The following is a 27,665-nucleotide window of genomic DNA, read 5'->3' as shown; positions in this document are numbered from 1 at the left end:
CTTAAAGGATCCCATAACCTGAAACTAGGACTGCCAAGATTATTTGCATTTGCAAAAATACATAAGGAAGGCAAAGAGGATAGACCTGTAGTTGAGAAATGTAGAGGGCCCACATTCTTGAAAAACGTTTACATATGAGTAGATTCATTTCAGATGAACTAGGCAACAGTTCTCATTGCAGAATACCCAACGAATGTAGTAAAATAATTACAGGAATTAAGTTTACTTGATGAAGTTGAGTCTGTTATGGATTTTGAAAACCTATACCCATCTATAAAAATAGAATTCATTCTTTCCTTTCCCAATCATGATCTACAGTAGACCCCCCTATAACGCTTGGATACGTTCCACGCTAATCGAATTTTACGTTGTAGGAATGATTAAATACATGAGCCAATCGCAGCCCGATAGGTGGGAACTTTACGGACTAAGGCTGTTCGAAAGGTTTTCTTCTATAAAATTAACCGATTCTAGACTAATTCCACTCAACATTTCCAAAACACGTATAATTTTTTGGGAGTAATCCGTATAAACTATGCTATAAACAAAAAATTATAGGATTACTTACCGAGTGTGTACCNATAACGTAGCAGGACGTTATAGGAGGTACTTTATAATTTTTTTGTTCCTATAACGTAGCAGGACGTTATAGGAGGTACTTTATAATTTTTTTGTTCCTATAACGTAGCAGGACGTTATAGGAGGTACTTTATAATTTTTTTGTTCCTATAACGTAGCAGGACGTTATAGGAGGTACTTTATAATTTTTTTGTTCCTATAACGTAGCAGGACGTTATAGGAGGTACTTTATAATTTTTTTGTTCCTATAACGTAGCAGGACGTTATAGGAGGTACTTTATAATTTTTTTGTTCCTATAACGTAGCAGGACGTTATAGGAGGTACTTTATAATTTTTTTGTTCCTATAACGTAGCAGGACGTTATAGGAGGTACTTTATAATTTTTTTGTTCCTATAACGTAGCAGGACGTTATAGGAGGTACTTTATAATTTTTTTGTTCCTATAACGTAGCAGGACGTTATAGGAGGTACTTTATAATTTTTTTGTTCCTATAACGTAGCAGGACGTTATAGGAGGTACTTTATAATTTTTTTGTTCCTATAACGTAGCAGGACGTTATAGGAGGTACTTTATAATTTTTTTGTTCCTATAACGTAGCAAAAAAATTGTTGCTACAATTTTTTTGCTACGTTATAGGAATTGTTGTTATAGGAACGCGCGTTATAGGGGGGTCGACTGTATTTGTCTCATATTCTGGTCTGCATACTCATCTCGCAGACTGAAGGTGCTCGAGCCAAGGCCTGGAAATGTGTTTGGTGCATCACTTATAAACTATAGAAATGCCCGCTTTTAGTATCCACAATTCGTCTAACCCAGGAGTCTGGGTAATGCCACTCTAAATGGTGTTGCTTAGAGGAGACGGTTAAGCAAGACGAGGGTTGCAAAGGGCAACTGAGGCAAAACGAGACCACAGCACTATCATAGATTTCTGGCAGAAAAATGCTCGAATGCCAAAATTACCAAATTTTCCAAGTGCAATAGATGACATTCCTTGGATATTAAAATATTTGTGATTAATTTTGTTGCATTCAATTGTACAATATTAGAGTATGCAAAAACATCACTTTTGAAATTGTATACGTAGGAAGTATGCTCAATAGCATAGATTAAAATCATACATTTAGAAGGAAAGAAGACACCTGTGGCATTGGCAGTTCCAATTTTTAAACTTGTGTTTTTAAGGGAAGTTTTAATTTTGACAACCAAGTAGCCTACAGCGAAATGTCGGTCGTCAAAAGTTTGTATTCTGTAACATTGTTTAAAAAAAAGGATCATCATTTATTCACTTTCAGATTATTTCAAAATTGATAATTGTCAATAGCCTAGTAGATTTTTAAACCAAAAATTCATTTCGCAAAAAATATTAGCGTAATTTAGTCGACTCTGCTAGTGCTTGATTTTGATGTCATTTTAAAATGTAAATACATTTGTATGTTATGTGTATTTTTCAGTTATGGTTAAACAATTAAATGTATCATTTAGGTCGTTTTAGGTAATTAAAAGATGAGATGATTTTTGTAATCAATCTGTTAGTCCTTAAAAAAATTCTCACTTGTTCTTTTTTTGATATGGCAGAATAGTCTTATTTTGACATTAACATTTAATACAGTTGACATCTATAATCATATGACTGATATTTATTTCTTTTTTATTTTAGATGATTATTATAAAGGCAACAGAAAAGAAAGATATGCGAGAAGATATGGTACGGATTTGGAATTTTATAACAATGCAGAGAACAAGACAACAGGTGCCGAAGAGTGCCTGCGGAGTTCTCCAAAGTCTGACTCTGACGTCACAGAGTTGGCTCTCGGAGTGGAAAATGACATAACACCTGGAGCAGATGGAGGAATCCACAGGGTATCTTCCATCAAAGACAGAATTAACAAATTGGAGTCGCAGGTGCACACTCTTCCAGCTGTTTCAAAAGTACTTAAACCGGAACCCATCAACAAATGTGGTCTGGTGTTAAATCTGGCCAATCATTTTGAATGTGGAAATTCTAAACCTGGAACGCCTTCTCCGGTGGATGAGGGACTGACCATGAAGAGGGTCGAAAATAGTTTGGAACAGGATGTCCAGGGTGTGGAACCGATAGTGTCTCAGACGAAACCGCCCATTGCCAAACATCAGGCCGTGCTGATCAAACCGGGTCCCTGGCCTGACGGCGGTGGCGAAAAGTCCATTCCGACGGATGATACCTCTCGGATCTCCGAACCAGAAAGTGGCCAACGGCAGGACGAAAATCGGTCCGATGCAAAAGAAAACTTACCGAGTTCGTCCTTAATACATTCTTTCCTGGAAAAGAATCCCGATCAATTAGACAGTGCTGCTCCTGACAATTTAACGCAAAACTCTTTCGTCCCTATTAGCAATCCAGTTAAATCAAATGCTTTAGAGATAAATCAAGACATGAACATTCATGCATCCAAGCATTCTAGTCATTTGGCTGCAAACATATTAAAGAAAAATAGTAGTGTTGTCGAAGCACCAGTTTCTAATGTCAATCACTCTGACTCATTCTGTTATAGTGGAGAAACAAAAACTACGCTAAATACGTGCCACGTTCCACATCAAATTTCCCAGATGTCAGTACAGTACCCTCTTATGCAAGAAACTGTACCGAGTAAATGTACTCGCAGCGAACCAGTTAGTATTGTTTCCCAAACAAAGTATATAGAAACATCACAGATTACTTTATCCACCGATAACTGTTCACCTCAGAATGAAATCTATAACAAGGAAGCTATACCGTGGACTCCAGGAACTGTTCTAAGAACAAAGCAGCAGTTAGAAGAACAGAATATGAAAAAGACTTGTGACTTGAGTTTTCCCATGCTTTCTCAGTCCACGCCATCAACACCCCCCGAAGTCTGTTCGGAGACAGACGAAACCATTAAGTGCGTTCAGAGATCGAACAGTTTACGTAGCGAACACAGACCTTCTTCTTTGTACGGTGGTAAATATTATCCGTTACCGGCTCTGGCAGGCCCCAGGCCTTTTAAGACTCCCAAGGGAAGAGTTACATCGCCGGAACCAAATAACAGAACCGGAATTATTCACAGTGTCAGTTCGCCGTCGGTCGTCGAAGCGGTCAACGACGTGATCTGTGGAACACAAGAAATTCTTAACAGTGCCATTCGGTCCCTACCGTCGGAGAGATGTAGCGTCTCTCTGGCAGGTAAAACTAATACTAAATTGCAATCCGATGTAGATATATTGGAATTTAGTAACATTAATATAAATAATAATTACAGTACAAATCAAAGAACGGATAAAGGATTGACCGATAATCCTTTACCGGGAACTGTTAAGCAACAAAAAGAACTGTTAGAAAATTTGCATGTGAAGTCAATGACCGGAGAGGAATATAAAACAAGTAAAGAACAAATGAAATTAATCAAAGAATATGGGAAGAGTCTAGTCAGTGGGATTCAGTCTTTGGAAACGGAAGAGAAAGATTCAGGAATGGTAAAACGTCTGACAAAAGAATTAGAAGCCAAGTCTGGATCCTCTTCCCACAAGAGAGAGCGGATCGTCATACTGAATAAAGATGGGGAAGAAATAGACGCAGTACCCAAAGGAGAAGATCCATGTGAACGTATATCCACCAGTACTCCGTCATCGCCCACCATAGACTGCAGGTCCAGGCTATGTACGGTGGGTTGCGATGCAAAACTTAATTCGAAACCTACATTTGTAAGTACACACAAATATCACATAAACAGTTCGGATAGGGTGCAAGCTGAAGATAAACAGTTGCCACCTCCTCCCGCTCCTCACCGGAAGGCTAGTTTGGATTTAGAACGGTTAAAAATCCCCCTCTGGGGCCACTCGGGTCGGCCATGCAATCGGACGGTCTTGCCAAACTCCAGACTCTTTCCTGAGATGCTGGCCAACATACAAAATCTTCCAAAACTGCCGAGATCGCTCTCCTCAAACGGTCTCCAGAAGAGCATGATGCAGATCACTCGGCAATTGACTCGAACCACTTCTAGCGAGAACGTGTCTAACCTAGAAGACATTAAGATGCTTTCACCCGTGGGATCGCCGCCCCCATTAAAATCCATCCCCGTTTCGGTTCCGCCTCCACCTCCACCGCCCGGTCCACCCAGAAAAGTGCGAAAACAGCAGGGAAAGAATCACCCCCTAACAAAACTTTCGGCCAAACAGAGGCACGCTAATCCCCTATACAATACCATGTGATGTAAATGGATAAATATTTAGAATTTAAAGAATGTCACGTTGGCTTGTTATCTATCCACTGCTTCACTATTCCGTTGCAAGTGGTGGTTAATTTGATATAAGAAATGCCTAGCATGTGTTAAGGTAATAATGTTGACAATATCTTTTTTGGCCAGAAATATATAAAGAAAAGCAATGTTCCTTGTTTCACCTAAACTTCGTGTATAGGATAACTTTCCAGTTGCCATTAAAAGACTGTAACGCGTTACTCTATTGACACGCACAAGCAATTGGACAGTGGCATTGTCTTCTCGTACAACAGATTATTGCTGACTGACCTTCTTGTTTTGTATATGAAAAAAATCAAATGGTTACCATCTACACGATTTCTGTATACTTTATTTTAATTATGTAAAAAAAACATACTATTTAATAAATGTAATTTTTATATGTGATTCCGGGTTAGCAATTCTCTACTTGTACAGCATGTGTACAGAAGTAATTTTTGCCAGTCGTCGGATGACAGTGCCACTGCCATTTTTAGTTGAAGTTTTTGCCGGAAGCGTGTGCAATTTTCGGCTGCGACCTTTGTTCCTCCACTCTCGTACAAAACTTAGCCGTTTGCCAGAGCAGTCCAGTTTTTGTAGCCTTAGAAACGAGGGACCAGCCATTCTACATAATAAATGAATCTAGTCCGTAGGGGAAGCAGTCTCTGTTATATAAACTCTATTCCAAACACCGGTCTATCAGTTAACTGGCAGCTGGAAATTGGACACGATGTACGTCAAAAAATGCCTACGCGCATCAAGCTTCGTCATAACTGAAAACACGCTGCATCGGTTTACTTTAAAATGCCGGGCTTCTAAGTTTAAAGGAAATAATCTTAGAATCCCACTAGTTTCTTTATTAGTGCCGAAAACGGACCCGAGCTCCGGCGGGCGATGTCCCACAGAGTGTCTATCTAGACTCTCCGGAGAAGACGACCGGAATCGGTTACATGTTGCCTTAAAAACAAAAGCATCTTTCGTTCGAGTACAATTGTAAATACGTGGCACGGGATGCCCGAGTCTTGCCGACCCGTTAAAAATGCCTTTGTCGTCGACATAATTCGGCAGTGTCAAATATACTGCACGATACAGGTGATTATGCATGAAAATAAAGGTTTCCATAGAATTTTTTGCCGTAAATTCTTTTTTATATAACAAAAGTGCTCACTTTACAATTTAATTTATGTACAAATTATTATTTCTTTTCAAAGGACAGACGAACGGCATGGGTTTGGGTCAGATAAATCTTGCAGGATATAGAGAGCCTGAAATAAAGAAAAAATTGCTACTGTAAATAGGAAAAGACAAACATCTTAAATCAAAAATATTTCTAATGTAGGAAACAAGTAGTGCCACATTTATTACAGTAGTCAAGTTTTGACCTAGCCATTATTCTTTTCCTACAAAGGATCAAGATTACCTTGCTGCACATATTGATAACCGAAACAAAATGGCTGACAAATTTACACTTTAAAATGTTTGTTGGTCATTTTGTTCCATCATTCCAAAATACAAACTGCCAAGTGTTTGATCTTAAATGTTTTGAGCAGAATGTGTCGAAGAATATTTGATTGTCTGGAATATATACATTATGGATGTTTCTGTAAAGCCATAAAGAGAATGCTACCAAGAAGTTTGTATTGTGACTGTTAAAAAAGTGACCACAATGCATTAAGATTGTTTTCAGTTTAAAGAATTCAAGGTAAGTGAGTAAATATGCATAAGAATGGCAAAACTAATTTAATTATGTTTGTAGGAACTATTAGTGATGTACAATTATACAAAACTCTACTTGCTTCTAGACATCATAGCGAGGGGACGGATCTAGGTTTTTCGGGGCTTATTGAATTCCAGTGGAGCCCCATATTTTGCTAATACAAATTATAATGATAATTTATAGTACAGGTATACCTCGAATTACATCGTTCTCAATTATACATCGTTTGCCAAAAATTATATGGAAAAATAAAAATAAAGTTTGTCATTTTATTCGACTTTACGTCCATCCGTCACAAATATTGGAGTCGTAATATCACTAGAAAAGCGTTAAAGCACATAAAATCATATTAAAATATGTACATTTACAGTAAATGTTAATATAAATCCTAGAGAACGAAACATGAAAACATCTGTGTTTCTGTGTTGTCATCTTATTTAGTGGTCTTTAAGTGCTTAATATTGGTGTTTTCCACAGTAGTTCCAATATCTACCGTTTGGCGTCGTCGTCATCATCAGCGCCACTCGATATTGGTAAATTTAATATAAATTAGTTTATTTTCTACTGTCACAAGATAATTTTAATAACTGTATTTGTTATTTAACCTTACAAAATCATCTTATTTTATAATGTCTTAGAGCAAACCATATTCACAAATAAAGAGTCTGCGATGTACTGTACATACATGAATTCATATATTTAGATAAATTTTAGTTTTTAATATAGTACAGAAAAAAGTAATTTGTTTGTAAGCTTAAAATAGATTCTTATTAACCACATATTATTAAAAATACAGAACTGGGAACGGTTATTTGTGGTTTATCCTAGTGACGAGTAAATTCGGAGACAAATTCAACTTAAGTCGCAACTCCTGGAACCAATTACTGACGTAAGGCGAGGTATACCTGTATTAACTATTATTTTATTTTTTACTATATGATATTTTTTCATTAACAATGAGCACTTATTAAAAATTTATGATGATAATTCAATTTTTGTGGGTAAAGGACTTGAGCCCTATTAGTCCCTATGTAGATCCGCCTGATTGTAGTGAATTATAATTGCTTGTGATGACACACTCAAAGCATAGAGCTGCCAGGCTATTTCTTGCCCAAGCCAATACCCATATTCTGTTCTTCCTTGATGTGTGTGTGATAAAATTGCTTGCATGATGCATTATATAGTACATCAATAATTCTGAAATGCATTCTGGTCATTTTTTGTTCTGCTCACAGAGACTAAGGGTTGTACACATTAGGCATTTTGCATTGCGTTAAACGCGCATTAGCTCGGCGTTCAACGACCGTTTAGTGGAGCGTTAGCACTGGCTCAGTTTGGAAATGGACGTGAAAGTAATTGCTTGTGTGTGCCTCCTCCAAAATTCTCTTTGCCTCTGCCATCGTCTTTTATAGCGACGAAGACAGAGAATTTTGGGTGCACCCAATATTACGAGATAGACTGACGCATGGAATGTTTCTGACGTATCCAAAACTAAGATAATATGAACCAAAATTTTAAAATTATTTTAGAATATCTATAAAATCATTTGACGATGGCTGGTCTTCTTTAGATTTCATCAATAAATAGATCAGTATCGAAATGATCATTCTCCAGTTCGGCCAATGTACGTCCACTCTACCCGAAAGTGCGCAATCGAATGTACAACAACATGGCAGCACATATATCTCAAAATGCACGGCTGACGCCCGTAAAACGTGCATTTTAACAAAAAATCTATCAACGCACCTTTGAGTATGTATGCCTATGCAGAACTCTTGATTCTTTAAAATATGCATTACCAAAATGCATGTTTAAAAACGCCTAATGTGTACACAGCCTAACAGATTATGGAAAATTAAGCATCTGACATAAAGCATTGATCACAATGGCTGTATGTCAAAAATCTGCAAGAAAATTTCATGTTGTGTCTCATCAGTTTTCAGACATTGCTAAATGCACAGATACTTGATATAATATGGTATTTACTTAACATTGAAACTCTTAACATCATAATGAAGTAAAACAAGCAGCTGAGACTGAACTTTGCTGTGATCCCTTTGAATAACAAAAATTACTGTACTTGTTATTTAAACATCAGATAACTTATAATCAAAGTAGGGATCTACCTTCACTGATTTGTTAATGACCAAAAAGAAGTGATGCAACTTTTTATTTTTACCATGTCTTATTTAAGTCTTATTTGGCTTAAAAGAACTGCTTTTGACATCCTGGGGAATTAAAACACAGTCCAGGGCCCAGATTGACGAAAGTGTCGTTAGTATCAGTTTAATTCTGTTAAAATATCTTCTATAAATTTTTGAGAAAGCTAAATATTCATCGGTTACCTGAACTGTCTTTGTCTTGACTTAAGAGAACCCACTCTGTTGTATACAATGATGCCTGGTTATGACAAATTTTGTCATAAGATAAGTTGCAATACAATGCTTTCATGAATCCGGGCCCAGATTCCTATCCTGATATATCTGCCAATGTTCAAATTACGTTAGACAATAGCACATGCATCAATGAAAATCATTCTATGTATATCATTACACAAAGATGTATCTATATCCTTGCACAATAGGTGATTCTCATAGGATAAAAACATCTTCCCGATTTCAAAAATCACTTTCAAAATTAACTTCTTTTTTTATACCTCTCTCATTAAAATAGATATTGTTACTTTTATTTGTGTGCATACATCAATAATCCAATATCAATGTTGTTGAATAATATATTCTTATTTGAAATAACTTTGACAAGTTATCTCAGAATACAATTTCTTGATGATTCTGTACTTTTATCAAACTTAGCCATTCCAACAGCTGTAAAAATGGAACTCATACGAATGACCCTCCCCATTTGGTGACTGAATAACAATGCTGAAGCCACTATAAAAGATGGACATATTTTTGTCAGATGTCAGCCATGATTTGGAATCTAGCCTGCCATTTATACATACTAAAAATTTATGACTACAATACCAAAGAATCTGTCAATCCAAAGAAAACAACTGATAATCCTGATGAGTGCAAATTCTGCCTTTGGGTTTGTAACTCTTCATCTGGTTTTTAGGTTGGTTGATTTAACAGTTTTCAATCCTATATTTTTACATCATCAATGTCTCCTTAATACAGTTGTCACACTAAGTAAACTATTTTTAAAAATATATCAATGAGATGACCAAATTACAGTAAAACTCCAAATATTCAAATAATTCAAATCTTGGAATGTCTGTACTAAAGGATTTTTTATTAAAATAGTCATTTGTTTCTATCCCAAACACCCTGTTCATTTGTGTTTATATTTGCACATAAGTAACACAATTTATTTTATGGTTGAAGGGCAATCCAGATAAAATACAGTAAAACTCTGATTAGATGTTAATTTGTATTGTCAATAATGTACACAGAATTAATCGTGAATTTCATATAATTTATCAATTAAGTTAGTAAGCTCCAATATAGCAATTTTTAACAAGAAAAATCATCTAACTTGAACACAAAATATTTCAATAACTAATGTATTTTGTTTGTATCCGAAGAAAATGAACTTGATTTTTGTGTCAGGCCCCTTCAAGTGCAAAAAATGGCCTCAAAAATAATGTACATTAATACACCTTTCTGGCTGCCACTTCTCAAGATTGTTTTGAACCATAGATAGAAGAGTTTAGAAGAAATTAAATTTTTTAAATGTTGTTGCAGTGGAACATTAAAAACAGACTAAGACAAAGAATCTTCAAATACCGGATTAATATAAAAATAACCACTTAACAAAACCAATAACCGGTATTATATAATTGTAAAATGAACTGCAAACGTTTTCGGTTCCTTCCCTAGGACCTTTATCAAGCAGCAAAAAGACAAATTGCTGCTTGATAAAGGTCCTAGGGAAGGAACCGAAAACGTTTGCAGTTCATTTTACAATTATATAATACCGGTTATTGGTTTTGTTAAGTGGTTATTTTTATATTTAAACAGACTAAGCTTAAAACTTTCGTTCTTATTATAAAAAATTTAGCATGAGTCATCTTACACAATAGTCTGCAGCTGAAGAGGGGTTGGGACCCATAATGCATTCTGTGTAATGACTATCTGAAGAACTTAATTTGTCATCACTCTAAAATATGTTCATGTATGATAGCAAATTACTGTTCTTAATTTTAAACAAAATTAAAATAATGATTTTTCACCACAAATACTCTTCACTTTTCCTGCCAAAAATGGAAATTTTTGGAAATATGACAAATCATGAAATATCTAATGGGTTAATTTTTCTAGCAATCCGATAGTGGAACAGGATCATCATCATCACTTTCTGAAGAGTTGCTTGGTGATGTATTAATTACGTCACTTATAGATTTGTATGTGGTGTTATGTCAAACAACGTATTCTTTTAACCAAGCCCACATTAATTCAATGGGATTAAATTTGCAATGAAAGGAAGGCAAGCAAATAACTATATGACCTCCAGATGCAGCCTCTTCATCAATCTTGTACCGTACTCTGGAGTTCTTATGTATCTTTATTATTTCATAAAACTTGGCTCTGTACAGTCGATCTTGTTTTCGACTACTGCCAGATGGAAGTCTCTTCAGTTGACAACTGTATTTCAGAGGCCCATTTTTGGAAACGCTTGAGAAATGGGTCCTATTATTTGGACAAGGAAAACTTTTTGTTTTTGTCCTCTCCGATTCAAACGAAACTTGCCAATATCTGGCTGATATTTCTGGTCAAGATTTTCTTCATTTTTTTATATTTTTATCATCCATAGAAGATTATTAATAGATAATTTGTTCAGTCAAGTACCAAGTGATTTTTTACAGAATTTGTGCTTGAATACCAAATTGTTAGAGTACTGAGATACAACTGTATTTCCTTCATCATTTTTATGAATAATTATTTACCTGCAGTTAAAAAAGTTTAATAACACTTATATAAAAATGTTTATTTAAACTTTAACCTATAAAAACAAAACATGGTAACAATCCAAAAGCTTTTAGCTTTGGAATAAAAAGTTTCTATGCTCTATCTTTATTAGAACTCTATTTATTGAATCTTTTATTCTGAGGTCACGTGATGACATCAGAATTTCCAGGTTTCTTTCGGTAACAAATCCGCCTCTGGTCGGAGTCAGTAGATTTTTACACGACTCCACAGCCCTGGATCATATGCAGTAGCTGCAATTTTCCACACATACTAGTTTCATAGGCATTTTTCACCAAAATAACTTACTTAGCAGTGCTTCCATGATATCCACATGCTATCCATCTTTACTGTAAAAATTTTAGTCAAAAATTTTTTGCTTTCAAAGACCCTAAAAAAACGACTGCCTTAAACATGTGATCACATCCAATTTTTCCTTGTCACATGCATAAGATGACAGCAGAGTGGAAAATTATCATCAAATGATGTCATGGAGGTTTCTCATGATTGCTGCAAGATACAGGCATGACATTTGACATGGTCTGCAAGTCACTATGATCTTACAACAATTTAAACATTTTCATGACTTTATTTTGTGTCAGAAAAATAATAATTTTCTGGCCCTTCTGAGAAACACCTTAGCCTCTCATCATTTATTTTCAGCTGAACTCATTCACATTAGCCTATGCCACCATAAAGTTTAATAAGGGTTTCTATAGGAGAAGGAGCATGTATACTGTTCTGTAATCAAAATAACATATGACATTGAAATTTGGCATGTGCACAGAAGCTATATTATAGGATTTTTCAGAATCAACAAATTTGGGGAATGGCAGTTACATGTGAAAATTGTCACCTTATGCATATATGATACACTAATTAAATATATTTGATTTTGTCTCTATTAATGATCCTACAAATAATGACAATAATTGCATATTAATTGAAGTCCTCTCATATGCACACCATATCATATATACGAGGGTCATTCTAAAAGTAAAGAATGTTTGTTTCTCTAGATACTTTTATTTAAGATAATGAAGCAAAACTTATTTTACAACACACATGATACCTTAGCTATATTTCCAAATAGTTGCCATACAAATTTAAACATTTATCATAGTGTATCATTAGCTTTGCTATGCCTTCTGCACACTCAGTTACCGCCAAGTTCTTGAATCAGTCATTAATGGCCTCTTTCAGTTCATTGTCACTTCCATAGTGATTCCCGGTTAAAATGTCCTTCAATTTTGGGAAAAGATGTAATCACTTGGAGCCTAGTCCAGGTTATAAGAAGGATGTTCAAAAACTTCCCACTTAAACTGCTGAAGTAAGTTCTTTGTCAATGCAGCAGCATGCGGATGTGCATTATCCTGAAGAAGCACAATACCTCTGGACAACAATCCCTGCCATTTGAACTGAAGCTTCGTTCATCACATTACCATAAACCTCAGTTATCTGTCTGTAAATTTCAATAGGGCAGACTTTTTTCGCATTCAAAAAGCATATTACACTACGAGCCTCACACTTGGTGGGATCTTTAATTTTGTCACATATTTCAAAGTCACACTGTAAACAGTAAACAATTGTTGTGGCTCGTGTTAGCATCAGACTGGCGTGAAAACATGGGAAGTGGCGGATGGTGGGGGAACTGCACAGCTTGTCAGATCAAAACATTCTTTTCTTTTAGAATGATCCTCGTACATTTAAGAGTGGACTTATGTAAAAAAAAAAAAAAATACAAAAACTCACCTCGTTTGCAGAATCATCCCTATGATGCAGTAGTAAAAGAGTGTTGATTAACGAAGGCACATTAATATTACTCCATAGAAACGTTTTGTTACATGATGCTAGAAATATAAACTTTGAATGGAACTCTACTTTTATGTCATAATTACATATGTCTAAAGACTATTTTGCTTACCAAAAATATTCTGTAAAAGCCATAAAATTTCTTTTCTGATATGACGAAATGAAGAAGTAATTAATTCAGAGAGACAGTCTTCAAAATATTTATGATTGAGAATTTCGACAGAAAAAGTATCATCAGAAGATGTTAAATTTCCCAAGATTCTCACAATTGTGGTAATAATCTACAAAAGTAAATTTGTAGTTTAGATTAAAGAAAATAATAATTTTTTAGAAATGAATAATTTTTGTTAATTACTTACTGATACATTTTTGAACTGATCTAAACAGAAGAACTTCAAATGATTCAGAGCAATTAGATGAATGGCTTCTTTATGAAAATATTGTTTGCAGGACTCAATGCTATAACAGGTAGCAAACATTTTTGATAACTATAAAACTTATGTAATAAAATTGATAATTTTACTTACTGTGCAGTGAAATGAAAGAGTATATTGTAGATATCGTGAAGTAAACTTTGACTGGATAGTTTACTTAATAGTAGTTTTGAAATAATGGTTAAAATGCCCTCGTTAGTCAGTTTTCTAAAAATATTAAAAATACATTATTGGAATTAATATAAAATCAGTTATGACTTATTTTTTTGGAGATTTCTGAGATTTTACTTTAAATTTTCTTAAACAATTATTGCACAAATGAGACAAATATTAATAACATCAGAAAAGTATAATGAATTAAAGAAAGAAAACCTTCAAAATTGATATTCTGAGTATGAGAATACAAAAGCTTACAAAAAATAGCTTTTATAATTATCAATTGGTCTACTAAATACCTTTCTTAAGAACAATTTGCATTATAAAGATGATGTTAAATAAGATTTCTTTCTTATCTACACTTTTTGTGACTGCAGATGTTTCCAATACCCTTATATGTTCTCTTAGAGCTAAAAAATCAATAATGTTATGTAGCAGACAAATGCTTTTTCAATGAAGTCCTATAATAAATCAGCAATTCAAATCTAATAATTATTCTACCATTCTGTACGAAAATATTCAAATATATATTTTATGGAAGAGGCAAATTAAAGATTTATGAGCACAAAAATGATCTTTATGTAAGAATTCTATATTGTGATACTCATATTCTTAAGGTTCTGAAATGAGGAATTTATTTACAAATGTTTGAAGAAAAAATTGGACTTGTGGTTTTCAAAAAGCATAAGACTAATATTTTCTTTTATTTTCAGAGTGCAATCAAATCTCTTAAAATATGATGATTTTCAGGTAACCAAATTTTAAAATTTTAAATAATTTTAGATAATTTAAAAATACCCTTATGACTATCTAAAAAACAATTCATTGTCCACTTCTGTTCATACAGATTGGTGACAGTTATAATTGTAGAGTAAGCAAATTCTTAATTATTGGATTGCAATTTGAAAAAATTTTAAAATTATAAATTCCCACTATCATTCTGTCTTTCCTTAACCTCGAGAACAGAGTTAGATAGATGAAAGACAAGACCAGATATGGAAATTTTGGGGACAGGAAGTTGATTAACTAAATGTGACTTCTAGTTTGCATCAGAAGTTTGTATTTCAATTCAAAAATTTTCTCCTGAAAGGTGTTAGATAGACAATCAGCACAACTATTGTTAAAGGAAAAGTATGATGTACAGAAACAAGCCACTACTAATTTGAGGTGATGATGATATATTTTAAGTTAAATAAATTAAAAATATGATTAAAATTGCAGCCCGGCATTGTGACAATGTCATAATAAATAATTGCTTGTTATACATAAAGAATTGTTTAATCTTTCAGACAATTTTTGTATGTGCTATATAAAACTAGTAGCCCAGGACGCCCCTTGTGGTGTTCTAGCAGCAACGATATCATTTCGTGGTATAAATAATAANTAGAGATCCGGATAATCGAGGTTCTACTGTATATACTATTATAAATAAATTATACTATTAATTTAAATAATGGCTGAAAATCATCACTAGGGACACCCCCTAGTGCACGTTCTAGGCATTTCATGACAGATGACAGATATACAAACAGTGGGATCAATGGCTTATATAAGTAGATAAGTTCAAATGCTATACAATGTCTAAGTGACTAAGTTATTTTATCAGCAATTAATTATATATTAACTCTACTTTTAACAAATGAAAACATTACTATCAGACATACATCCACCATAAACCAAAAAACGGTGCGTTAACTCAACTATACAGCTTTCACTAACGTTTTTGAACAGTTCTTCTTCAGGTGAAAAACGGACAAATGAAAGAAAAATTCGATGGAACAGTTCTTTTTGAAAGAGTTTTGAAATGGAATTCGGAGGAAACCCGTGCAAGCGTTGTCAATGTTGGGCATGTGCCTTCCTCAGAAGTAGAAAAAAATTCTGTCTTGTCATCCATCATATATAAGAGTTTGCCACGCCACTGATAAGGATAACTCATCTTTACTGTTAATACATTTACTGCTCAGGGTTGTTTTGTGTATATAAATCGCTTCCATCCAGCGCAAATGGTGTAGCTGGTGCGTGGTGTGGATGATCTTGGCCTCGTCAAATGGAAACAATTTATATACACAAAACAACCCTGCACAGTAAATGTATTAACAGTAAAGATGAGTTATCCTTATCAGTGGCGTGGCAAACTCTTATATATGATGGATGACAAGACAGAATTTTTTTCTACTTCTGAGGAAGGCACATGCCCAACATTGACAACGCTTGCACGGGTTTCCTCCGAATTCCATTTCAAAACTCTTTCAAAAAGAACTGTTCCATCGAATTTTTCTTTCATTTGTCCATTTTTCACCTGAAGAAGAACTGTTGGTTAAAAAATGTTAGTGAAAGCTGTATAGTTGAGTTAACGCACCAATTTTTGGTTTATGGCAGATGTACATCTTATTGCGGTGTGCTTTTGTTGTTTATTTTAACATTACTATCATATATTACATAAAAATAACAGAGGTTATAAGAACTGGTATGTTTTATATATTCTCTTGGCATTTAAAGTCTCTATTTCTGGGTCCTTTTTCCATGATCATTGTGGGGGCAACCAAGGGGTGCGGAATAGGACCCAATGCATTCATGAGGATTGCTCATGAAAAATTCCTGGGTTTCTTGTGCAGATTCTATTCCAAGTCTCCCAGGGTGGCAGGCTGATGCCTTAAGAGACTCAGCTATATGGCCATTACTAATATGATGAAAAGCAGATGTTTTTAAGTACAATTATAAGGGTTTTTAAAACGAATTTTTTAACCCCTTAACGCCCATTGACGAGATAACTCGTCAAGCGTGAGTCACGCGGTATGCCCATTGACGAGATAACTCGTCCAATTTTCAAAATTCGTTCCTGTTCTGCCTATGGACGATATAACTCGGGCAAAGCTTATTTTACTTTCTATTGGATGTTGTTTATGACATCAGAAAATTTTAAAATTATACACCCAATAAAAGTTTAATTTTTGGACCATTTTTTCGGTCCCCACCTATTGATAGTGTATACATGATCGAAAATTTCGTGACGTATTTGAATGTTTACGGTAACTGATGCACATCTGTCTAGAAATCGGTCTTCCCCTGCGATTTGTATGAGAATATCCCGCTAATGGCTATAAACAGCTGTTCTCAAGGACATTATGCTAAATACACCGGCGCGTGTCACGTGATCCGTCGCGATTTTTTTTTATTTGAAAGACAATTCGTTTTTAAATAATATGCAGTAAAGGAAATTAAGTTATATGTTAAAATTTTTTAGAAATTTAATTCATAAATTGGTGTATTAAATGTTTTTTTAATTTTATGTGGGAGTTTTTCCTGTAAAACACAAAAAAACAATGTTAGGTTAATACAGAATTCAAGTTCTAATTAGTACTTTTCCAAAATTATGTAAACAAAGACATCAGAATTGATGTGAATGTTAATAATTAATACTATATATTGTGTATTTCATTTCATGATTTGAGAGGCATAAGAAGGAAAATGTTCTTATCATTATCATCATCACGTAACTCAATGTAAATGTATTAAAAATTTACCAACTGTAGATATATCTCAGAACTATAAAATATAAATTATTAATAGAATTACAAAATATAAACCATTATTGACAACAACAATAATAATCTGCAACAACAAATATACTTTCAATTTTATAATATTAACAATAATATTACAAAATATAAAGTATATTTGTTATTGCATTTAATAAAAAGATAATAAAATTATTATTTATGTAACTTATAAAATTAATATTAAGTTAATGAAACTTACTCTATGTCATTTTTATCAAGATATCTACTGAAGTTTTGAAGAACAAATAAACATGATCTTACAATTTGTTGATGGGATGACTGTAATAAATGAAAAAAAACCAAACATTAATATATCATAAAAAATTTTATTTCTGATAAATCAAAAATAATAGTAATTTGTTGATAAACAAATATAAATAATTTAACATCTTAGATGATAGAAAAATAATGCAAGATATTACTTCTATTTTATTAGATTGTGCATTCAAATCTTGCTTTGGACATGGATAATGTTGTTTGGGATATTCTAAAGCTATTGTGGCACTGCACACAGAAGAAACTAAAAATAACTATACAATTTATTACACCATCTAAATAACTCTTACATCTTTATCTATATTATTTTATACATATGACAGTTATCATAACATCCTTAATATTATATGTGTTTATGCAAATTATACTTTCAGTGTCAAAAAACGGTTTCAAAAAGTTGAAGTAGGGTAGGAATTAATGTATCTGCTGGTATTATGGTTTAAATTATATTTTAAATAACAATTTATTTCTGAAAATATTAAATTTTAAATCAAATATAAATTACATTAGACTGCAACAAAAATCTACATTATTAATGCTTCTAATTTTAAATTATGGAATTAAAATTTATTTAATTTTTAATAGTAAATTTTCAAAATATTAAGTTTAAAATTAAAACAATTAATTAATAGATTAATATACAGTATATAAAGGTATTTTAACTTTTATTGGAATTAACTGTTGATCAAGTTTTACATCATTTCAACATGAATAAGAACATCAGAACCAAACTTTCAATAATTTGACAATTTGCTATTATTTTGATTTAGTTACAAGTTATTTTTTAAGCATACTAAAAAGAAGTTAATGAAATTAACAGTTTGAAGGATGACAAAGGAGACAGAAAATTAAAATTGTAATGTAACATATATATTAAGAACATGAAATACCAACAAAATTTTCATTTCACCAATATATTAAGATATTTGTAAAATTAGAACTGATATATTATCCTATTCCCGCAGCTTAGTCTGCCATTATTGATAGTCCATACAATGTTCTAGAAGTTTGTTTCAAAATTTTATGTATTGTCTGCCCTTGCATACTGTCTGTAGACTAAACAGCACAATCAGTTGCTGGTGATGACATAACTCAATTTCACTGCCCCCCAGTAACAGGAAATTCTAAAAAGACTTGTTCTCATTAGCATGTGACAAGTTACTGGAATCAATATTGTCACCCTGATAGAACATTTCACCTTGGAGTGATATTAAACAAAAAAAAAAAAAAAACATTTATTTTTTCAATCAATTGGAACTTACTTTTAATTAAGGAATATTTATTACTAGGTAAATATAATTGCTGTTTTATGGTGAGTTCTGAAATGCTTATATGAAGCTGTTACTAAAGTTCTATTGTTAGCAAACTTGAAGAAAATGCACTATGAGGATGCTGATGAAGGGATGCTTTAACAACAGATGCATCACAACCAGACAACAACAGTAATGAATCTGATGATTCCAACTGTTCTTAAGAAATGTAACATGAATGTAAAAGTGATTTCAAATAAAATGGTTATTGGTATCAGAAAGAATTTTAATTTAACTTTTTCTGCATATCTTGACAACACTCAGTTTTGTAACAGATATTCCATACCTTGGGAATAAGGTAATTTTAATTTATATTAGATTGAGTTCTGGTATGAATTATTAAAATGTAAATAGCTATGTTACATTATAAAATGAATTTGTGAGGATTTTTCAATGAGCTGACCATTTTCTTTAAAATAAATGCAATATAGACAATTCATCTAAATCAGCAGTCACTAACCAGTGGTCTGTGGAGAAATTTGGATATTGATCAACTCAAGGTTATGCAAAGTATTACGAAATAAATGTAAAATGCTTGGTTGCTTCTTCTCACTCATTGTGGGTTATTTATTCAAATCTAAAACTAAACACAAAATGACTGTCATCAATAAATAATAATGTCAATAAATCAACAAATAATCAACAATAAATAATGTTGTGAGTGTGATTGTGTCCTTTGTGGAAAAGATCCAAGAATCCATAAACTTATTTCAAACATGCAACAACAAACTTTACACTAATTTGTTATAATTAAACAAGTGAATTTCATGTTAATAAAGTAAAATGGAATTTTTGTGATCATTATTCCATAGATGTTTGTATCATTTAAAAAAAATTCATGAGTGGTCCGCAAGATTAAAAATTGAGAGTTGTCTATGAGGTCAGAAAGGTTGGCAACTGCTGATCTAAAGCTTGAAATCTTCAAATCAACTAATGTATAATTATTATTATATTTAGTGATCAAGTAAAAAGTTTTCTCATCACAAGTAGACTGGGAGCATAAACTGACCATGCTTGTTATTGATATGCTAGGCTGTAAGAAATATTTAAATCTCAAATACAAATACTTGAGTCTATATTTATTATACTCAAGTATAACATTTTAAACTCCAAATAGATAACTGGGTTATTGTATGTCATCAGTTTATCTTTGCAAAAAAATTTTTCATTTGATCATTATATAGAAATGACAGTTATAAAATGTAAAAACACTAGTCACCATGTAATGTTACAAAATTAACAACATAGCTGTCTATTGACATTATGGTTTCTGTAATGATGATAGTCAGTTGTGTTGTTAATTTTGTGTAGAAATGACTTTTTGATATTTTTACATTAAACATCAATCAAGTAGATTGTATCTTATTTAGAAATTTAATTGAATATTAATGATTAGTTAATTGAAATTAATTGAACTCTCACTTGTAATAATGGAATTATAGTAAATAATAGACCCTGACGTTTAAGTAGTGTGCAGCAAATTTCACAATCATATGCCATATTTCCAATACATATAGATGAATATTCCTAAAATGAGAAAAAAGAAAATTTATATTAATACTTATATATTAAAATACTTTCATTTCAATTAAATAAAAATATTTTCGCAATGATTTTAATATATAATTAAGTATTTTAGTAGTTAGATAAAGTTAAAAACATAATTGATAAATTCAATCATCTTACAATCCAAAACAAATTACAGAATTTCATTTAAAAGTGGTATTGATCTTTAATAAATTGTAATTAAATTATAGTAGCTCCTCATTATATTGCACATGTCAAGAAACAAATCAAATGAGTCATATATCAAATGACATGATAATCTAACCATCTGTTCTATTTCCAATCTCCACTCCAGCTTGCTTTTTTGTGGGTTATTATATTTCATACAATGATAGTTTCAAGGTAATATTTTTTTGCCAGTAGAAATTCAATGGCAACCAATTTTTAAAAAAATTATTAGCTAAAACGCTTTTATATTTGGAAGACAAAAGAAATACATGATACAGGTATCCCTCGTACAGCACGACACTTCTACAACATGGTTTCGCTCTAACACAGTTCAAGAATTTGGGAAATCTTCAGTACAGAATTTCACAACTTTTAAGTGCAAACTCTATTATTCAATATTTTTTATTCAAGTAAGCATGCATGTTATTTCAAATTTGACCATGGATTTTAGAATATTGAAATTTTCAATTTATTTTGTGCCTTTCATCAGATTTAATGAAAATTGATATGAAAGCAAAACAAGGAAGAAAAAACTTGCATTATCAACCAGGTGTCATTGTTGTTGCTTTCAGACTTTAGTCCTGAAGACTGTCACTGTGTTTTGTTTTATAGATTAATCTTCATATTTAGTAAAGTTTTTTAAACATTTTTTCGATAAGTGTTATTAACCTTTAATTCTAGGTAAGTAATCATCTATAAAAGTGACAAATGAAATATGGTGGTATCTTGGTATTTGAACTGTTCCCAACTCAAACAATTTGGTATTCAAACACAACTTCTAGAAAAAATTGCTCATTTCTCGATTAAACAAACTTGACCATCTAGAACAAATTTTTGATTAATAACATATTTTTATTGTCATATATAAAAAATTTTTTATGGTAAAAATAAAAAAGTGAAAATGTTGCTGATATTCAACAAAAATGCTCAGATGATGGCAATACTTTGTAAAAAAAAAAAAATAATAATCTAAAGCAGCAGTCACCAACCAGTAGAGAAATTTTGACATTGATCAACTCAAGGTTACATGAAGTACTATGAAAGAAATGCAAAATGCTTGGTTGCTTTTTTGTTTAACTAAAATTAATATTAATACCTAATACAGTACTTTTAATTATAATTGTTATTATTAATTGGAAATAAATTATTGATTGCTTTAATAAACATATTTCTCTTAATAATGAAAAACAATAATATACTTTTGTTAACTTTTGGAACCTAACCCGATGTTTTGTATTAGCCCTTTTTCGCTTAGCACAGATTTGTGTACTTACATCATAACATACTTTTCAGAACATAACAGTAGTAGTAGTTTACACACTAATCACAAAATTAATTTTTCTAGGTAATTCAATATAAATCTTGATCCACTCTAATCTCAAAAATTAGTAAATAATATGTTGAGTATATAATTCAAAAAGAAAATTGTTTTTGTTTTATTAAAATTTACCTGACACATTCTAATCATAAAAATTAATTATATTTTTATTTACCTGTTTATAATACTTGAATTAATTACATAAGAAATGTGATTGGTCAGTTTTTGATATAAATTAAATTTTAAGATACGTTAGAATTTACTTCAACGCTAGGATTCATCATGAAAGTATATGGTTTTTTTCATTACCTGCGACGGAGACCAAAATTATTCTGTTTCTCCTCGGTTGTACAAGTCATTGGATAGCTGTATTGCTGCGGTAAATAATTTTAGCTTTGATATTCCCGATAATTTTTCTATTGTTTTGCGTTATTTTAAAGTTAACAGAGAAATATGGAAAGATGGAAGATTCGGTTTTATAATTATCGATGAGGATGGAAGAATTAGCGATGTTAGTAATAAATTATATTACTCATCCGAGGAATGTTCGGATGTTATGAACGAAGTTTATGTTTATAAGAATAAAAAGAATGTATTAATGTTTAGAGAGATAAATTCTGGATCAAAACAATAAATTTACTAAAGTTCATAAGATTGATTGATATGTATTTCAAGCATCTGAGTAACTGCATAATCGCAGGACCATCACAATGTGGAAAGACTACACTAGTAAGAAAAATTATTCGCTGTAAAATTTATGAAAAATCATTAAAAAAAATTTTATGGTGTAATTCTGTATATTTACTGTTTTTTCGTGACAAAAAAGATATTACATTCGCATATGGTTTACCTGAATCCATTCAAGGATGGGATTTAGTAATAATTGATGATTTGATGCATGAACTCAGTTCAAAAACTGCATTCTTGTTTACCACAGAGTCACACCATTATAATGTAAGCGTGATTCTGATAATGCAAAATCTGTTTCCGAAAAATAGAATCATGAGAGATATAACTTTAAATACACATTATTTGATTTTGTTTAAAAATAATTGCAACGAAAGTCAAGTAAGTTGTTTGGGGTGGCAGGCTTTTGCAGGAAAATGTAATTTTTTTATGGATGTGTATAAAAAAGCAACAGAAAAAGATTTTGGTTATTTGTTATTGGATTTCCACCCTAAAACAGACAAGAAACTTTCAGTGCGGAATTCGTGTTTTCCGGATGAACAAGGTATTTTTTGGATATACTTACCGTTAAAATGAAGAACGTACAGAAAAATTATCATATGCTGGCACTTTTGGCTAAAACTACTCCTTCACAACGAAGAGCAATATTGAAAGAAGCTACTCCCGATCAGGTCAAAGTTTTATGCAAAATATGCAATAATTTGCATAGGGGTAATATACCAGCTGATGTTCATAAATTACGAAAATATAAAAAAATAATCAGGAAATTAAGTGAAAAACACGTTCCTTTAAATACCAAGAAAAAAATTTTGGTTAATCAATCTGGTGTATTCCTTCCTCTTCTACTGGTGCCGTTATTGTCTATGGCAGGAGGACTAATTGGTAAAGTAATAGGAAAAAGAATCTAATGGCAAAGCAAATGGCTCTAGTCCCTCCCAAATTGTTAATGGCATATCAGAAACCTGAAATAAGAATTGGTAATAATATTGAAGAATTACTTGAGAGTACCAATTTATACGTCAATAGTAAAGTTAAATTATTAAGTCAGTTGATTTTGAGATATCAGAGAACAGTTCACGCACTGAAAGAACCAGTTAGAGTATCCATTGTACCTGACGAAAAACAAGAAGCGTCTTTTCAACCTGAAGAAAAACCCGATGACAACGGCAAGGATTCAATTGTTAAACAAATAACTATATCTGTCCCTCAGCTCTATCGAAAATATATTCCACATTTAATCGATAGATTGAGACAAAATCATTACGGATGGAATGTAAAAGGTAAACTAACAATTGGTGGTAACCCAATTGTTGGAAGTCATATGGTTGACTTAATATCTCATTTAATGAGAAATAGAAAAACCCCATTATCACCCGTTGGTTTTAATGAATTTTGGCAAGTATTAAAAAAAATAAATATCCCTAAAGAGTGGATTGGAAACAAAAGTTTGGCGACTCTACCCAAAATCGGTGAACAACCAAGATATCAACCAACACCTGTTGAAAGACCCAAAGAAATTTTTTCTTCAATTTCTCCGAGAATATTTTACCAGAGGAAAAAGAGTCCTGAATGGAGAAATTTTTGAAATCAATATATTATAATCCTAAATCTTCAGCATCATTTGGAGGAGTGAGTAAACAAACTAAGGCTTCTAATTTACCAAGATCTGTTGTTGAAAAATGGTTGTCTTCTCAGCCGGTTTATTCGCTTCATAAACCAGTAAGAGTTAAATACTCACGAAGAAAAACTAAAGCTTTTTTTCCTAACGACCTATGGCATGCTGATTTAATTGTGTTAAAGCAATTTTCTAGATATAATAGCGGTATAAAATATTTATTAACTGTAATTGATGTATTTAGTAAATATTGTTATGTTGTATCAATAAAGGATAAAAAACTAAAGTCTGTTTTTGAAGCTTTTCAAATTATTTTTAAACAAAATATTCCTAAAAATTTGCAAACTGATAAAGGAACCGAATTTTATAATAGGTTAGTAAAAAGTTTGTTTAAAAAATATAAAATTAATCATTATTCGACGCATTCAGATACCAAAGCTTCCGTGGTTGAGAGATTAAATAAAACTTTACGAAATAAAAGAGAGGTTGAGGCAGACGTTTTAAACGTGTAAATGTGTAGGTTGGACGTTTGGTGCCGCTTTCCTGTAAGCCTAAAAGTTTGACAATGGTGTTTGGATAGTCGGTGGAATCACGCTCAACATTCCAAACACCATCGTCAAACTTCTAGGCTTACGGGAAAGCGGCATCGAACGTCCGTCCTACACGTTTACACGTTTAAAACGTCTGCCTCAACCTCTCTAAAATATATAGATTATTTACTTACCGCAATTCTTATCAATATATCGACAAATTAAACGATATCGTAAAAGGATATAATAATAGTTTTCACAGAAGTATTGGTATGGCTCCATCTGAAGTTAGTCTTTTGCATTATGGTACAATTTTTGATAGGCTATATGGTATAAAAAAGAAAAGTAAATTTAAATTTAATATTGGTGCCACCAAACCTATCCTTCAAATTAATATTGGTGATTTAGTTCAAATTTCAAAAATATGTAAAACATTTAGTCGTGGATATCTGCCAGGGTGGACAAAACAAATATTTATTATTCATGATCGATTTTTATCGCATCCTCCAACATACATATTAAAAGACACAAGTAACGAGATTCTAGAAGGAAGGTTTTATACCAAAGAATTACAAAAGGTAACAAAATGATGCAGTCAGACTTTTTTGTTACATTGATAAGTAATGCAAATATCGATTTGTTTCCTGAAAATACCCAGTCTCATTTCATAGTCAAAACGAGTCCTCCTATTAATTTACATGGAAATTGGGCTGTCGGACTTAGTGAAGTTATTATCCCAAGAAATTGCTTTAATATATCTAATCACAATAACGATTACATTGTTACGTTCAAAGAGATTATAAAAGAAAAAGATGAGCCGCTGCCAGATAAATCATATTTGATGTCTTTAGTTTCTATTAAAGATAAAGTAAATTGTTTGATGCAATAAACGGCAACATACTTTTGTTAACGAATTCTAATTTGGCAGAATTTATTTTTGATGAAGATAATCAAACCGTAGATGTAAATGCAAAAGATGCACATGAGTTGCACATTATAGTAGAGCATGCGTCAAAATTACTTTATATGCTAAATTTACCTAACGAAAATACAGTAGATCCCCCTATAAAACCGTTTCCTATAGTTATGATTCCTATAAAAATTGTGGCAGTATCNAAATAGACTGCCAGACAAACAGAAAAAAGTTTGTTAGCAAATAAGTATGTAAATGAGGGGAGTGATCGCATTCAGAATTGTGACGTCACCTCACAGTATAAAGTCTGAACCTCAAGTGAAGATGGACGAGGTGAGCTTCTGTTAGGAACGAGCATAGTGAACTTCGTAGCAGCGAACAAGAGGTGTCCAATAGCGATAAAATGGTTCCAAGGCCATTTGAAGTTATTCGATTTGTGGATCGAAGATTAGAGAAAGTCTTGAGAGTTGAGGAAAAGGTTCCTAGTATATTGAGGTGATGATTAGGATCTTTAATTCATAAGAATTATTGTACATAAGTTAAGTCTTTGACATTTCGTTGAATTCCAAAGAGGAATAGAGTTAAGTTAGAAAATAGATTGAATTTAGTTTTGTCGGGTTGATTCTTATTGATTTACATTGAATAAATTGTTATTTGATTTTTACTAAATATTGTATATAGTTTATTACTAGAACTTTTATTAAATATTGGATTGTTTTTGACTAACTTTGTCATTATTTAATTCGGTGCACGCTTAAAGTCCAGGCCTGGCACACTAAAGCAAATTTGCGTAAAATACCCGTTAGGGAACGGCTATTTCCGGCACTCAGTCGTGTCGATAATCGTTGTAGAAAGTCGGAAAACTAATCTAGTACTTTACAGTATGGACTTGTTTCCCAAGAATACACAGTCTTGTTTTATGGTAACAATGAGTCCTCCTATTAATTTACAAGGAAATTGGGCAGTTGGACTTAGCGAAGTTATTATTCCAAGAAAATAGTTTAATATATCTAATCACAATAACGATTACACTGTTATGTTTGAAGAGATTATAAAAGAAAAAGATGAGCTGTTGCCAGATAAATCATATTTGATTCCTTTAGTTTCTATTAAAGATAAAGAAAGTAAATTGTTTGATGCAATAAATGGCAACATACTTTCGTTAACAAATTTTAATTTGGCCAAATTTATTTTTGATGAAAATAAACCGTAGATATAAATGTAAAAGATGGGCACGAGTTGCACGTCATCGTAGAGCATGCGTCGAAATTACTTTATATGCTAAACGTACCTAATGAAGATATTATATTAAGAGAAAATTGTACTTATAATTTTCAATTATGAACACAGGATTATTCCGATCAATTTTTTACTTTAGTGGAAAAAAGAAGTAATTAAGAAAACTTATAGAGATGAAAAAATCTTTATTCCTATTGGATTATATTCTTCTCTAAAAAAGTTTCTAGGAATTTTTAAATATATAAAGCTAGCATTATTACCGAATAATAAAATTATTTTAAAAGTTCCATCAAATATCAGCGTGGAAAAAAGAAGTAATTAAGAAAACTTATAGAGATGAAAAAATCTTTATTCCTATTGGATTATATTCATCTCCCGAAAAGTTTCTAGGAATTTTTAAATATATAAAGCTAGTGTTACTACCGAATAATAAAATTATTTTAAGGTTATGTCAAATATCTCTGTAAAATTTGGAAATGAATTAAAAGATTTTCTAGGGTTTACAACCACAAAATTTCCACCAGGGGAATATATAAGTCACTATCTGATCGAAATGTCAGCTGGAATTTCAGAAATTTTTATTTATTCGAATATTATCTCTTCTCATCGCGTTGGAGATATAAGTG

General features: G+C 32.1%; 2 protein-coding genes across 5 annotated transcripts in view; one reads left to right on the top strand and one right to left on the bottom strand.

Annotated features, from left to right (window-relative positions):
- The window catches only part of LOC111612865, a 73,339-nt gene extending 67,398 nt beyond the window's left edge, over positions 1-5,941 (top strand). For 2 of the 3 annotated variants that reach the window (XM_023354141.1, XM_023354140.1), the window contains one exon: positions 2,239-5,940. In XM_023354141.1, the coding sequence (XP_023209909.1) occupies positions 2,239-4,787 (2,549 nt within the window). In that variant the 3' untranslated portion in view covers positions 4,788-5,940. Of the gene's footprint in view, positions 1-2,238 lie in introns of all 3 variants that reach the window. The other variant, XM_023354139.1, reaches the window with a different exon arrangement.
- A 7-nt stretch (positions 5,942-5,948) lies between these two features.
- On the bottom strand, positions 5,949-25,945 carry LOC111612866. 2 transcript variants are annotated; one of them, XM_023354144.1, is made up of 8 exons: positions 25,082-25,945; positions 20,426-20,530; positions 17,617-17,696; positions 13,795-13,908; positions 13,627-13,726; positions 13,380-13,548; positions 13,208-13,305; positions 5,949-6,078 (listed from the first exon to the last, which is right to left on the bottom strand). In XM_023354144.1, the coding sequence occupies exons 2-8, from the start codon at positions 20,501-20,503 to the stop codon at positions 6,019-6,021; spliced, it is 699 nt and encodes a 232-aa protein (XP_023209912.1). In that variant the 5' UTR covers positions 20,504-20,530; positions 25,082-25,945; the 3' UTR covers positions 5,949-6,018. The 2 variants fall into 2 exon arrangements, with proteins under 2 accessions (XP_023209912.1, XP_023209911.1); XM_023354143.1 differs by lacking the exon at positions 25,082-25,945 and adding an exon at positions 20,690-20,731.
- Positions 25,946-27,665: the final 1,720 nt, after the last annotated feature.

The sequence above is a fragment of the Centruroides sculpturatus genome, unplaced genomic scaffold, assembly GCF_000671375.1.
Source record: "Centruroides sculpturatus isolate CEXI.00-Female unplaced genomic scaffold, Cexi_2.0 scaffold1803, whole genome shotgun sequence".
NCBI lineage: Eukaryota > Metazoa > Arthropoda > Arachnida > Scorpiones > Buthidae > Centruroides > Centruroides sculpturatus.
This window is presented reverse-complemented; position numbering and strand designations above follow the sequence as displayed.